A 15,356-nucleotide genomic window follows, 5' to 3' on the forward strand; every position below is an offset into this window, starting at 1 on the left:
TCTGTTTTGACAAGTATTAATTATAATAGCCAAGGTTAAAAGATCTGGACAACTTCCTTCCTTCTCTTCTGCAGTCAACACTATTTAAGAAAGACAAAACAGTAACTGAAAAGAAAAATATTTTGATTCATCTTAAAGACACAAACCTATATCAAAAGTCTGTGGCACAGACTTGTTTAGATTTGATTTAATGAAACTCTAAGTATTTTAATAATGTTGTTTTTTAAACCAGAAAATCCAGCATTTAAGATTGTTCTTCATTAGTGAAAAAAGTATATGCAGGAAGCAGCTGGGCTTCACAAAAAGAGATACTGTACATAATGTGAAGATCTGACTTTTCTTTCCAAACTCAGTCATTTTATACAAAATCAGAATCAAATTTCACCAGTCCCAGGAAGTATTTGAGAGATCCTTCCATATTTCAACTTATTACCACAAGTTGCCTCAAGGCAATCCTTTCCTCTTTACTATATCCTGTAACTGTCTTGAAGCATGCAGAAACTGAATTGCTGTAAAACTGCATTACCCTGTCATGGGTTTGAAATCCTTAGGAAAATTGTGATAGCTTTACACTTTAAATTATTTAAAGTATTTAAAGTTTAAAAGGTCTTTTTTTTTTACAATATAAAGAAATCCCATACCACATTACTCATAAAACTGTAACAAAGACTATAAAAATGTCAGCATTTACAAACAATTAGTACATACACACAATTAGTATATACACAAAATGTCAGCATTAACAAACAATTAGTATATACACACATATATTAGTATATACTAGTTGTCTCATTTAAAGATAGGGAAATTATGTATGTTACAACAAACTACTGGACTTCTAAGTGGTTTTTTTTTAATGCAGTTCAGTGTCTTCAGGGAGTTCTCTAAAACACACATACTCTCTTATAGAACAGCCAATATCTATAACTAAGGGTGGGTTAAAATTAATTGCCTGACACATGAACCAAACTGACTGAACAGTGATGCAAATCCTTCTGTGCTCCACTGTGCTGCACTGAACTACACTCCTGCCAGAATCCATAAAATACTGACTTAACACTGAATATGCAACTGTGAATCTTGGCTCTCTTGACCCTTCCCCAACATATTTTTTCCTCAATTCTCTTTCCACCCATTCGTATCCCCAGCAGAAAGCATAAATTGTATTAGCATAGAGAAGCTCACAAAATGCCCAACACACCCCACAAAAACAGCCCCCCCGCCAAAAAAAAAAAAATCAAATCAAACAAACAAATCAAACCCTCCACACGCTGCTTTGAATGTAGCTGAATTTTCCTGCCTGGCTCTGGGATGATTGATCAGAGGCTTGAACTTTTCACCCCTTTAGCAGCACAGGCTTTCTGTGCTGACCGCCGCAGTGCGAGGCTCGTCTGCCCGCAGAGGCTCCTGCTCGCGGCTGTGATAACAACTGATATTAATCATATCGCTCCTTCCCCATTAACGCCTGCCTGCTCAGAAGGCTACTGTGATTACACAGCCTTTTTTTTTTTTTCCTTTTGATTCGTAATAATCCAATCAATCTGATTTATACGGGCAGTGCAGCATCCAGCCCTCCTCCAGGGCTGAGTTAAGGAGCCGGTGCGGCTCCCGAGGCGCGGCTTCACAAAGCTCCGGGCTCGGAGCAGCAGCAGTAGCAGCAGTGTCCCGGTGTCCCTGCAGCACACGGGCACTCGGAAAGCTCATGCCCTGAAACAAGGGGGGCTGAGTCAGCCCAACGAGCCAGAAGGGCTGCACACAGCGACTGTGCTGGCCACAGAAGCGGCAGCTACCCAGAAAGTTGCTTGGTGCGATTTCAAATTAAATTGGAAGCCACGAAGCCGGGCACTGCAGGAAGGCGGAAAAGCCGGAATTTGGTGCATGCTTTGCGTGAGATACACGCGGTACAGAAGGAGCGGGGAGACAGCACAGCCGAGGCAGGGTCGTGCTCCATGGCTCCTGTGCGGTGCCTGCTTATCCAAGCAGAGCGTCCCGAGAGGGGCCCGGCAGGGCAGCCCCCCGTGCCTGGCCCAGCCTGCGGGGCTACTCGGAAGGCAGTGAACGGTTGGGTTGGAAGGGACAGCAAAGCTCATCCAGCTCCATTCCCTCTACACACCTTCCACTACTGAGGTTGCTCAAAGCTCTGTCCAGCCTGGCTTTGAACACTCCCAAGGATGGGGCATCCACAGCTTCTCCTGGCAACCTGTTCCAGTGCCTCAGCACCCTCACAGTAAAGAATTTAATCTTAATATCTAATCTAACCCTACGCTCTTTCAGTTTGAAGCCATTGCCCCTTGTCCTGTCACTCCAGGCTCTTGGAAAACGTCCCTCTCCAGCTCCCTCCGGGCACTGAACCACCGCCGTGCTTAAACCACCGCGCACCCAGCAGATGCACACCCAGCCCCTGCGGGGGCGGTGTCCGATCTGTGCCGGGGCTGCTCATAGCCCGCAGGGACCGACAGCTCCGAGCGGCCACCGGCGCTGGGCAGGGCACCGGAGACAGCGGCGACAGCGGCCCCGCAACCACCACGGCGGAAGCGGCTGCGCCGCCGGAGCCGGCGGACGTGACCTCACGGCACGGCCCCTTTCCGGCCCTCTTCGCCGCGTGTGGCTGCTCCCGGCCGGCGGCGGAGGAGGAAGAGGAGGAGGAGGAAGGCGGGCGGGATCCGGCATGCTGCCGGCGCAGCTCGGGCGCGCGCCGCGGCACCTGCTGGTGTGCGAGCGCGGCCACGCGCGCCACCCGCGCTCGCGGCACGCGGCGCACGTGCTGGACCACGCCTACAGCTGCCGCGTGAGTGGCGCGAGCGCGGGCCCCGGGCCTCGGCGGGACCCCCTCAGGGAGGCGGGGAAGGGAAGGGAAGGGAAGGGTCGGAGCTGCCCACGCCGCCCGTCCCGGGGGTTCTGCCCATCGGCCGCTCCAGGGCAGCATTGCTGGTGCCCCGCTCGCGCCAGGCTCGGCGTTCTATGGGGGCTCCTCCGTCCTTGCCTGCGCGCCTCATTTTTGAGGAGGGGAAAAAAAAGAAGGCAAATTCGCCCCGCTTTGTATTCGTGGTCTCTCTCAGCATGGGAGAAACAAACTCTTTCCTTCCTGCAGGAGCGAAGGAGCGGGCGGGCAGGAGGAGCAGAGGGGGGAGCCAGTGGGAGAGGTGATTGTGCCGATTTTAGGAGCTCTCTAAACACGGGCGCAGGGTCCAGTCTAGAAAGGAGGGATCGTTCATTCCGCGCAAGGCAGAGGTTTCCACAAGCCAAGCACACCACCTATCAAAACTTTTCACTGTTTACACATTTTAGCAAACCAAGGAATTAGTGTTCATTAGCTACAAGTTACATGGTTCCCTTATTAATTAGTATTCTATCTTCTGTTGGTTAGTGAGTTTCCCATGCTAATTAATCCGCATGCTCAGTCTTTCTCTGCTAAGGAGTCAGGGGGTTTATGGGGTCGGTGGCCGTGTTCTCCACCTGCCGGAATTGCCTTTTATCCTCTCAGAGCTGGTTCAGCAGAATTGCTGGGTTTATTAAGTTTCTTACTTCTTTTGGGAGTTCTGCCAAATGTCTTTGTGGCCTGTAAATGCTGTGTTCTTTCTGCCCGCTGTCAGTGGTACATCATTCTCCCCGAGCTTTGTTAACCTCACCCTAGGTCTGAGATCACTGAAACATGTCCAGCCCTAAACGTTAACAAAGAGACCTGGACTTTTCACCTAAAGCTTGTTAGCTGTGCTCTTGTTTCATGGATTAAATCTCCTTTCTTGTTGATTAGACTTGAAAGTGTACAAAGGCCAAACATCAAAGAACATCCTTCCTTAAGAAAATTTGTAGGTATTCCACATTTTGCAGCAGTCAGGCAGGACCCTGTTTCATAACCCCTTTCTCGTACCCTGTAACTCTCTGGGCTAATTGTTAGCTGTTTCTGACTTCTGAGACATTTTTAGCAGCTAATCAGAGAACTTTCTACCGGTGTGGAAGGCAGCTCATTTGTCAGTCCTTACTTCTCTTGAACACATGTGCTAAGGGAGATACCCACCTGTTCTCCAAGAGCTTTGGGAAAGAAGTTTTTTGGGGAGTGGAGGGGGGGGGCAAGGAGACAGACCTTTGTGCTGCCTGGGAAGCTTCATGCTTGCCCATGTATTACTTGCCAGATATTACCTTGTTTTCCCTGGTCTGCCAGACTTTAGGGATCTTTTGGTCTATGGAAAATGTACAGAGAAGGTTTTAAGCAAAAGGTGAATTGAAGGTTCTACTTTGGTCTTTTCCACTAAGATCACAGGAATGCTTAGCCTACATTTTTAGTTAAAGCTGCTTCAACAAGTGCTCCAGCAAGGGCTGAAGGAGGTGTCCCAGTGTGACATCAAGCTAAAATGTGTAATGATGTGAAACGAGATCTTCTGTTAACTCATGCTGTGTAAGATCACATCTTTACATAATACATCAAATGCTATTGTATAGTAAAAAAAAAGGGGAAAAAACCCCCACAAAACAAAAAATCAAACCCCAAACCACCAAATAATGTATTTAGTGTACCTAGAGACTATGAAGATTGATACATTTTGAAGACAGTAGCCTGATATTACTTTTTTTTCCATCTCATTTTGACATAATATACTGATACGTCTTTGAAAAGTAGAGGCTTTCTATTTCTTGTTGTTTTGTTTAGTTGGAGTTTTTTCAGAACAGGTTTTAGGATAGGATTTACATTTCAAATATGTTCTTAACAGGTGTCTTTTTTGATCCCGGAATGTGGGGTGCTTCCTGAAGTGCTGAAAAGCACAATTGCAGATATTGGAGAGTACTACCTGGTGAGGAATTTACCCATTCATGAATTGGTTGCTCATGAATTCATTGATGCTTTCGTGAAGAAAGGTAAGGAGGAAATCAGAACATAACGAACGCAGCCAAAATGTAGTTGTTTTATAGCACAGCTAAATTTTTAGCAGTCTTATTAGTATTTATTCTGAAAAGTATTTTAAAGGAAGGAAGGGAAAAGTACTAAGCAAATTCTTCACGAATTTGTTCATATGCTTTTTTCTGCTTTGTCATGTGTGACAATGTTTGTTTACACCCACTGGGTCCAAAACTCCTGTGATTTTTCCTTGTAAATTTCTCTCTATTCCACCTCAATTCTGAAAGCCAGCTATGAAGAGGGCTTCCATGTATCCTCATACCTGTTTCTTCTACACCTCACTTCTATGCAGATTCTTGTAGAAATCTTTCTTCTCCCTTTTTTGTTCCTTCATACTTCAACACAGAGGTGTGCTGAGCTGTGTTCCACAGCAGGCAAGAGAAAAATATAAATATGCTTCCTTATTTTTTATATTTCACTGAGAGAGCTGTGACAGCTCATCCTTACTCAGTAAGAGCAAAGAGGATGCAAAGAAAGACACAGCCTCTGCCCAGCCACCTTGTCTTTGTGTGAACTGGTAATAAAAATATGTCTGGGAAACAATTGGGCTTTCCATTTGATGACTGGGGAGAGTCACAAGTGGAAAGAAAGAAAATGTTTTCATATAGGGGCATATTATTAATATTATCCCTATTATAAGCCCTTTAAAATATTGCCAGAACAGGGTTTATAAAATTAATAACAATGCCATTTTGCTTGAGAAGGTGGAAGAAAGTTAGTCAATGAAAACACAAGAGTGATTCAGATGGTGTTTGTCATGTTTAGTTGTCTAGTTGTCTTGCAGTGAATTGTTTCTCTTGCCATGTCTGTCTTTACAGACTGTGTAATCTCATGTTCTTCTGCTTTACTGTTAAAGGTTCATGCTACGCACTTACCTATAAGACAAAAATTGATCAAGATAATACTGCAGCTCTGCTACCAAATGGTATGGGAGATTTGTTTTGCTTTCAGTAACTCATGTCAGTTGTGGTCTGGGTTGTTTTGGGTTGTTTCTGGGTTTTTTTTGGGTTTTTTTGGGTTTTTTTGGGTTTTTTTTTTGAATGATAAATATTTTTTTTTATTTGGAATGATATTTGGAATGTCAACTGGAAAATAATGCTTACTGTACTTGCCAGCTTCGTTAGAAATACGTGTGAATTGGAAAAAATACTAATTTTAGCTCTTTTTTCTCATTCATGCTGTTAAATTATTTATTTCATCTGAAGGAAGTTAAAAAACAATAAAAATGAGCTTCCTTATGTATAGTCAGATTGTCAGTGCTTCAACCATAATTGCAATTGCTACATAATTGCTTTGCAATCTTTACAAAGATTGCAATCTTTGTAAAAACATTGCATTCCAACTTCGTGTTTCCTACTGATCTTAAAGACAGAATTTGTACCAAAATGAAAGTTATCAGCACTGCTTAGGAACACTTATAAAATTTGATGTGTTTATTCTCATGAGACCCCACCTTGGGTACTTCATTCAGCTCTGGGTCCCCAGCACAGGAAGGACACAGACCTGCTGGAACAAGTCCAGAGAAGGTCACAAAGATGCTCACAGAGCTGGATCACCTCTCCTATGAAAGCAGGCTGAGGGAGCTGGGGTTGTTTAGCATGGAGAAGAGAAGGCTCTGGGGAGAATCAGAGCACCTGCCTGTACCTAAGGGGAAGAGAACCACAGAGGAAGTTTTTCACTGGTCATGTAGTAGTAGGATGTGGGGGAATGGATTCAAACCGGAGGAGGGAAGGTTTTGACTGGATATTAGGTAAAGAGTCCTTGCTCTGAGGGTAGTGAGGCCCTGGAACAGGTTGCTCATAGAAGTTGTGGATGCCCCATCCCTGGAAGTGTTCAAGACCAGGCTGTATGGGGCTTTGGGCAACCTGGTCCTGAGCAACCTGGAAGGTGTGTCTGCCCATGATAGAGGGGATGGATTTGGATGATCTTTACTGTCCCTTCCAACCCAAACCATTTGATGATTCTGTGAGGATTCTGTGATTCTCTGAGAACTATGTAACATGTTAAAAGTCTGTTTCAATTGCATCACAGTTTTATGAGAAGACATCATAAAATGTCCCACATCTCAGGTGAGAAAATGAAGCTATTTTGAGCTTCAATTACATTGTTTTATTTCTGTTTAACAGTACATAAGATATAATAGAAATACAAACTGATCTATCTGCCTTCCAGCCTAAGAAGCTGTAATATGACAGGTGCCCATAAGGTCATGGGTAAATTCAGATTGTTCTGAAGAATTCTTTTATGTGTCTGTTAGCACAGTCCTGGCAAAATGGATACTTGATAGTGATGTAGTTTGTGTGATACAAATGTTACAAGCTGTGCACAATTATTGCAGAGGCAGTGTTGCAGTCCCTGGTGATGTCACTGTCTGAACTCTTCCTCTGCAGCCTTACTTGTTTGTGTTCTGTGCTGTTACTTGTGCAGTAGAACCCAAGGACTGTGTTGGAGAGAGAGCTGCTGTGTGAAGCTCTGTACCAAGCAGCAGCAGCCAGATCTAGTTAATGAGCACAGAAGCAGAGTTGTTCCAGCACGTATCAGCTCATCGCTAGCAGGCGTAGTTTACTCAGTGTGAGTAGTCCCACTGGACATGGAGGAACTGCTTTTGTTTATTTAGTTGAGCAGTGCATGTTGAGCATGAATGTTTACTAAATCAGGCCCTTGTGCAATGTAGTGCTCAGCTAATGACACAGCAAGTGCTAGAGGATGAGTGGAGGAAAGATGGAGACAATGAACTGAGTAGTACAGTAAAAAAGCTATGACTATCTCAGGAATAATATTATGCTTTTCTTACTCTAGTTCACAAGACCTCTTTGATAAAAAAGAATAATTGACTTATAACCTTTTTTTTTAAGGATTAATCTGGTAATCCATTTAACTGGAACTAAGGAGTCTGCATTACATTAGTAATACCATTGATCCAAAGCTAACATTGTAAAAGGTATACAGTTCTCAAAAGACTTCAAAGGGAACCAAGTAGAAGACTATTTATATTAAAATTTGGTTTGTTTATAGGTAAACTAATTCTGTCAGTGGATAAGGATACTTATGAGGAACTTGGACTGCAAGGTCGCCCTTCTCGGTATTCAGGCAAAAAAGTAATGCGATATAGTAAGTATTGATTTAAACAGGGCTGATTTGAGAAGCACCTTGTTGGCTGTTGAAACCTCCCTTTCACTACAATTAGTTGTTGTCTAGGTTATATTTTTCCAGATGCAAATACAAGGACTGCCTGAAGAGAGAAAGTACTTTTTTCCAAGTAGTAAAGCAGCTTTAAGGACACAACTACATCACCTTTTCAGTACTCTATAAAATTTTTAATTTCAAGGGTTCTCATTGTGCTGTTTCTACTGGAGTGATGTAGTACTTAAGAATTTTTGCATACACTGCATGGTGTCTATACCTTCTGATTTGAGTTAGAAAATTTTAAATTGATTAAGGAGGTGTTTAAAATGTGTACACTGTACAAAATCAGTGAAAAGCCTCACCCAAGGCTGCATGCTTGAAAGGCAGAATTGTTCTATGTTTCACACATCTAAAATGGTAATCTCTATGTACCAAGTACTTGAAAAACATAATTTTTTAACAGCTGCAGAGGAGACATCTTCAGTGTGAATTTTATTAATTTGTCTTTTTAGGAAATAAAAAAACCCAAACATGAACACTGTGCCATCTCAAATGAATTGGAACTTGCAGCAGTTGATTGGTATAGTTACATAAAAACTTTAGGAGGGGAAACTTGTTATCTCTAGTAAGTATTTTGGCAAAATGGGACATAATTTTACCATTCTGATCATCAAAATATATAATGAAATTTCCATTTGAAAAATAAATATAACTTATGCATGGGACAATTCACCTAGGAAAAAACCAACCTATTGAAAAAGTGTCATTCTGTATACATGACTTTTGTTGTTAGAAATTATAGGGGTTTTTTTACTGCTAATAGCTTGCCTGATTAGCAAGATATGTTTAAGGCACTGTTCAGGGACTTCTGTCAATGCCATTTCAAGAGGAATCTGTCCCTCTAGTCATGAGGAAGCAGTTCCAGATTATATCAAAATAAGGACTGCAGGAGGGGAATATTTATTTGCATAATGGGGAGTCATATTTGCATAATCAAATACTTTGTAAAGGTTCTGCAAATGTAAAGAGGAAGTTTAATGTTCTTTGGTTTCTTTGTGCTCTTCTAATTTAATAATAAATTTTATTTTAATTGGGTACCAATAGCTATTGTGTATTTTCTGCAGTTATCACTGTTGACTTGACTGATGCTGGCTTTCACCCTGAGAGCAAGAAACATAACAGAGTGCTTTGGGCCTTGAAAGAAAAGAAACCTTTAGAATTTGACTTCCTACTGGCTTGGTATAGTACAGGTAAATAAGAACCAAAAGCAAAACTAAAATGCAGCTGACGTGAAGTCCAAATATTTTTAGTTTACTGTTTTTTTTTTTCTAGTGATTGTACAAATGCATTTTCAGTGGAGGAAAAAGTTAGATTAAAATGTGTATGGGTGGGATTTTTTGTTTGTTTTGTTTATTTGTTTGGGGTGGGGAGGGTGTTACTTCCTGTGCACAGAACATCTCAGTTCAGGAGCACAACAGTGATTCATAGGAGATATATTAGTTGCTTCATTTCCTTTCTCTGTGTTGCCCAGGCTTTCTGGCAAAACCACTGTTTGATAAAAACTGCCTGCCTCTTGTTTATAAATTTGTGACATACGTAACCATCATCAATATTCTTTTTTTGGTTTGTTTTTTTTTTTTTATTAATACACATAAGTTATGTATCTAGTTACATACTTAGGATGAGGAGCTCTGATTTCCTCAGTACTTACAGGACATGTACAGATTCCCTGTTTACATCATGTGCCATGTGCCCAAATACACAGAGTGCTGTTTGATCACTTTATTCTCAAGCTTGTTTGAGATTGGAGCCAAGTAAAAGGTTGCTATAAGAAATTGTACTGTTTCAAATAATCTTCTACTCTTTGTTTATCTACTGTTTTCCAATTACACTATTTTTTCTTCTGGACTCAAGTATTTTTCCTCCTCTGAGGGAAATTTTTTCAAGTCCCCAGTTGTTTATATTACCTCAGAACAGGCTGTATGTAGGGATATGTAGCATTTGCATAGAACTGATGAAAACTGCAAGTGGCATTGTTTTCTTCATCACAGATGTGTAGCTTTTTGGTATTGTTTCGCTTTGAGTCTCCACACTAGGGAGAAAGGATATTAGAAAGGTCCCTGAGAATGCTTTCCCATCTCCTCTTTTTATTGTTCATTTTTCCTGGCTCTTTAAGGCCAAGTCTGAGAAGGAGTTAACTCATCTGAGAAATGCAAGCTGTTTACAAGCTCCTTTAGGAGTGTCCCATGTTTCACTTTATTCCTTCTTGCTTCCCCTCCCCCTTTCTAAGTACTAATCATATGACAAGGATGCTTCCTTGTTTGTCCTACAGAAATTGTTTAAAGGCTTGCAATTCCCGTCCTTGTAATCTTCAGGAAAGAGTCACAGTGAAGGCTGTTGCTACCATAAATGGTGACATAAATCCAACTGAGGTGGCAGATCTTCACGCTCAGCTTGCTTGGATTTATTGACCCCAGACAGAGAGCAAAATGCCTCTAGGGCCACTATTTTTCATATGTTTGCTGCTGCCCGTGCTAACAGCATTCAGGAAGAATAGCAATTCTTTTTCCCCTCACTTTCTTACATTCCCCAAACAGGTCAGGTCAATCATTTCCTGCATATGGAGTTAAATCTGAATGCCTTTCTGTGCCAGAATCTTGTACTCATAACACACAAAAGACTATTAGTTCCTTAGTACTGACAAAAGAAAACTTTTATAGGTTTTTATTAATAGATATGAGACATTGTGTAGATTCTGCTGGAAGGGAAAAAGTGGGCTGTGTTTTGTCAAGAGAATCTGTGTCCTCTGTGAACCTTCTGCTTTCAGCCTTCCTGCTGATGTCTGTCGTTTCTTGCTATGGCCAGTACTGCAGGATTTTTGGTTTCCATACCCAGTTTTCCCACATTGTGGGTTTGGCACCAAGAACAGGAAAAGGGAATATGGAGCACCTCATGTCTTTAATGACAGAGGCAATACAATCTTTTTTCTATTGCTGTAATTTCTATCACAATTTTACATGTTTATTGGATGAAATTCAATGGCCTCTGGAAAGCTTTGATGATGTGCCTGGTTGCTGTTAACATAGAAAGCTGTGCTGTAGCTAGAGGAATTGTTCTGTTAGGGTCTGACTGTAGTCTTTGAGATTTCCTGCATTTAGGGCTGTAGCTGAGGCTCCTGTATGCAACAGACATGTAAAATGTATGCCGTTCTATATTTTACTAGGAATTCTAGGGCAAAATTATACATTATTTCAACCTTTTAGGCTGACAAGTGCTAATAGAATGTAAGGAAGATCATCTCTTCTGGCACTCCTCAGACTTACATATATCTTTATAAAAATGCTAAATTAAGAAGAATTCAGTGACTGTCTTTGTCACTGTGTCCTTTGGAACTACCTTTTTTGAAGAATGACTAAAAAAAATTGAGCTTAATCCTCCTTTTCCTACTCCCCCAAATGATTGTCCTTGCTGACGTAAATATGGCTGATACACTTTAGGCAGTCCATATTTTCTGATAGGATATTTTAGATATAGTGTTCCACAGTGAACTCTACACTATTCTTGAATTTCTGCTGTTTACACATGCCTTTTCTGTGGTATCTAGCTGTTCCTCTGCACTTAAGACTTTTCATGAGTAAGGCATTATTTCTTGGTCTCCTAGACACCCGTTGTTACTTCTTGAAAATAGCACATATTATCTGGAATTTAAAATTTAGGAGAATTTATTCCATGTCAATTACCTCCCTGCTTCAAAACCAAGTTGGTGATATCTCTGAATTTAAAATATGCCAGCTTAGGTTAGTTTTTTAGTCTAGGTACCTGGTGTTTTGGATCTCTTAGTAGTGCTTTCCCACAAGTCCATCAAGGTACATTTAATTCTTACAGCCATACTGCAGTGAGGAGGTATCAGGGAGAGGGGAGCAGGGGTGAATTTATTCTTCTAGTAAAGTGACGTTGGTGATGTATTTTGATTTCTTTACCCTCTTCTCTTTCTTCTCTCTTCAGTCTTTATGCTCCAGATTATTCTGGAATATCTCTTGACATCATTGATAAATCTGTTCTTAAACCTCTAATCACATGTTCACTTTTCCATTATTCAGGGAAAATGCTGTTCTGAGATGACATTCCTGCTCCATTTTATCTGTTCCTTTTCAAGAACACTCTGAGTTCATCTTTTTAACAAGCTCATTTTATTACTCACGCAGTTAATTTGCTTGAATTTTGTATTGGCAAATCTACACTTCGTAGTGAGATAGCAAATTTACTGAGCTGTATTAAGTTCCTGAATCTTGCACTAACTTGTATTTCCAAGAAGATAAGGAAGCTGAAGATTCTAAGGTTCTGCCATAGATTAAAAGCATACAAGCAGTTTCACACTGCATTTTTTTTGTTTATATACAAATGTTTCACGTATTCACTGCTTCTTTTGTTTAGTAGTTTTGTAACAGCTGTTTGTGGTACTGTGTTGTTAAGGTGCAGAGGGATCAACATTGATGTCATACTTTTCAAAAAACCAAATACAGGCCCTGAAGCCAAAAATAACATTCAGCACCTTAAGGGACTTGCAGTGTCCAGTGTTACAAAGTAATGATCTACAAGGAAAACCAGAGGAGTCCTGCAGTACAGAGGAGCTCTTTGAATGGCTGGGTGCTGTCTTGAATCAAGTTAGCTTGTAAGTACTTGAATTTGTTTGATTTTTAAAAATGTTTTAAGTAAGGAAAACCACAATTTATTTTAAGAAATAGTTGAATAAAAATTAAGACAGACACTGTTTTATAAGTGAGAGTCTTTTATGCAGTTAAATGTTTATGTAAGTCTTGAATGATTTTATCTGTGTTCTTAGGGGTACCCATATGTACTGGATTGGGCTGGGATAGAGTTAATTTTCTTTGCAGTAGCTGGTGTGGTGCTGTGCTTTGGATCTGTGACTAAGAGTGTTGGTAACAGGGAATGTTTTAGCTCTTGATGGGTAGGGCTTGCACAGTCTGAAGGCCTCTTTCTGTCTCTCCTATGGCCCTGCCAGTAAGGAGGCTGGGGGTGGGCAGGAGGCTGGGAGAGAAGCCAGCCAGGACAGCAGACCCCAGCTGAACAGAGGGATATCTCACATCATGGGATATGGTGACATGCTCAGCAGCAAAAGCTGGGGCAAGGATGGGTGGGAAATGTTCGGAGTTCCAGTGTTTGTCTTCCCGAGTCAGTTATAATCCCTGCCTTCCTGGAGATGACTTCACATCTGCCTGCCATTGGGAGGTAGTAAATGAATTCCTTTGCATGCTTTGCTTTGTGTGGAACTTTTCCTCTGCTTATTAAATTGTCTTTATCTCAACCCATGCATTTTCTCCCTTTACCCTTTCAGTTCCAGGTGGGAGTGGGTGAGGGAGCAGCTGTGTGGTGTTTGGGTGCTTATAGGGTTAACCCAGAGCACCATGAGATCTTTTGTATTGGTTGCTTTGTCATTAGTTACTTGGCATTAATTTAGATATACATAGATCCTACTTGTTTGGTACAAGTTCTGATTACTAAGACATCCTATAGAATACTTAAAGCATATTTATTTCAGTTACCTCATTGTTTTTTCTTCCAGAGACAACAAATCCTCCAGCTTCTTATCAACCTATTGCTGCCCTGAGCCCAACACAGTGGTGGAAAAAGCATTTTTGTGCACAATCACAGGCTTTATAATTCCTGAGAAGATTATTCAGTTATTGGAGCAGCTGTGGTAAGGACTGACAGGAGCACATTACTATAGCACTTGTACTCAAACACTTCTTGTTTGAAAACACTTTTAAATACTTTTCAGTTGGAAATAAATAGCAAAATATATAAATGTAGACTTTTGTTTTAATTAGGAAATTAACTGGAAGCTTGACATCAGTATAAAATGTAAAAGACGATTTTGAATGCCTTGAATTTGAAGAAGCCATGTAGTCATGACTTTGGTTTTTGTCTGCATTTCTAAGATTCAGATAAATCTGAATCTTAGAATTGGCTGTATGGTACTCCTACATTTTTAAAATGCAGAGTGGATAGTATCTGGCTTTGATTATTCATAATCTATTTCCTCTCTGGTGGTAAAAGTATTTGTGTCAAGCATAGCCTTAGACTACTTTACTTCTTCCAATGTCCTTTTTCTTCCCTGATAGCAATTGTTCTCATTAAATTTTCAATTTTCTGAAAGACAGTGCATGCTATAGGAAAGTCAAAACTGCTACTTTACAACTTAGAACTTTTTCTAATTGCTACAACTTGCAGATTTGCCATGTATAAAACTATGATAGGAATAATAGATGGTCAATCTATCTTACTTTGATCCCTAATGTATTCTGAATATTTTCTTTCAAGTTTATTTATTATGGACTAAACTTTTTAACTGTTAATCATTTTTCACTGAAGTGTGTCTTTGATTATTTTACTTTATACTGTAGACTTCAATGTGCTGCCTATTCCATTATAATCACTGATTATCTTGTCTTCTTGCCTGCAGTTGCTATTTTGGTGAACCAAAACTGGCACACTGGCTGACCTTAACTGTGCATGGCTTTGCAGACAGCCCTGTTTCCTGGAGAGAAAATGAACATGGTTTCCACAAAGGAGGAGAGAACTTGTACAACTTTGTCATTTTTAGAAATCTGGACTACTGGCTTCACATGGCTGTAGGAACTCATGATGATTGTCCTCCATAAAGCTATGTCCACAGAAGAAGTTCTCTAATAATCCCTTGTTACTGACAGAAAACTAATAAAATATTTTTTGTACAGGTAGTTATGTAACAGATTAAGTACTAAGAGTCCGATCATGTTTTTGTTATTTGTCACCAATGGAAGGAATGGATTTTTGTTTCTTCACTGTTACACAATGCCTTCTGAAAAACTTCACAAAACTTCACAGCTTTTCCTAAAAGTTAAGTTTTTGAGAGTTTTTCACAGGAACCTTCTTTTCCAGGAGCAAATTTGGAATTTGAAAGTTAGCTTTACATATTGCTAGCTAAAATATTTGTCAGGAAAGCTCATTTTGGGATTAAGTGTTTTATTTCTTTACATTAAAGATCTGCAAAACCTTCATATCCCTGTTAAAGGTATTTCAGCCTACATGCTAGCAAAAAACCCAAAGGGGAGGTGGATGTGTTCTCCTTGATTTGGTAGGGGGTAGGAGAATAAAGGTGAGGAGAAGGTGTGTGGCACTGGGAGGAGCACCCATTAAACGTGGAAAAACTGAAAGCTTACTGACCTGCCCCCCCTGATTTTGCAGATCACAGTTGATTGCCTGAAGAAGTATGTTTCTGACAGTGAGGCAAAAGTCTGCTGCTTCCCTTCTTAACTGACCTACACACAGGCAC

The 15,356-nt window shown here is 40.8% G+C and overlaps 1 protein-coding gene across 1 annotated transcript; it reads left to right on the plus strand.

Moving 5' to 3' along the window:
* Nucleotides 1–2,475: 2,475 nt before the first annotated feature.
* RPP40 (ribonuclease P/MRP subunit p40) lies at nucleotides 2,476–15,081 on the plus strand. Its single transcript, XM_054640296.2, has 8 exons — nucleotides 2,476–2,788; nucleotides 4,710–4,854; nucleotides 5,751–5,819; nucleotides 7,910–8,005; nucleotides 9,145–9,270; nucleotides 12,494–12,692; nucleotides 13,605–13,739; nucleotides 14,505–15,081. The coding sequence occupies exons 1-8, from the start codon at nucleotides 2,669–2,671 to the stop codon at nucleotides 14,701–14,703; spliced, it is 1,089 nt and encodes a 362-aa protein (XP_054496271.1). The 5' UTR covers nucleotides 2,476–2,668; the 3' UTR covers nucleotides 14,704–15,081.
* The last annotated feature ends 275 nt before the right edge of the window (nucleotides 15,082–15,356 follow it).

Source organism: Agelaius phoeniceus, chromosome 1 (genome assembly GCF_051311805.1).
Source record: "Agelaius phoeniceus isolate bAgePho1 chromosome 1, bAgePho1.hap1, whole genome shotgun sequence".
Taxonomy (NCBI): Eukaryota; Metazoa; Chordata; class Aves; order Passeriformes; family Icteridae; genus Agelaius; species Agelaius phoeniceus.

Coding starts and splice junctions, on each gene's coding strand:
- RPP40 (XM_054640296.2), top strand. CDS start 2,669: ATGCTGCCGGCGCAGCTCGGGCGCGCGCCGCGGCACCTGCTGGTGTGC. Junction 4,855..5,750: donor TGATGCTTTCGTGAAGAAAG/GTAAGGAGGAAA, acceptor TTACTGTTAAAG/GTTCATGCTACGCACTTACC. Junction 12,693..13,604: donor GTCTTGAATCAAGTTAGCTT/GTAAGTACTTGA, acceptor TTTTTCTTCCAG/AGACAACAAATCCTCCAGCT.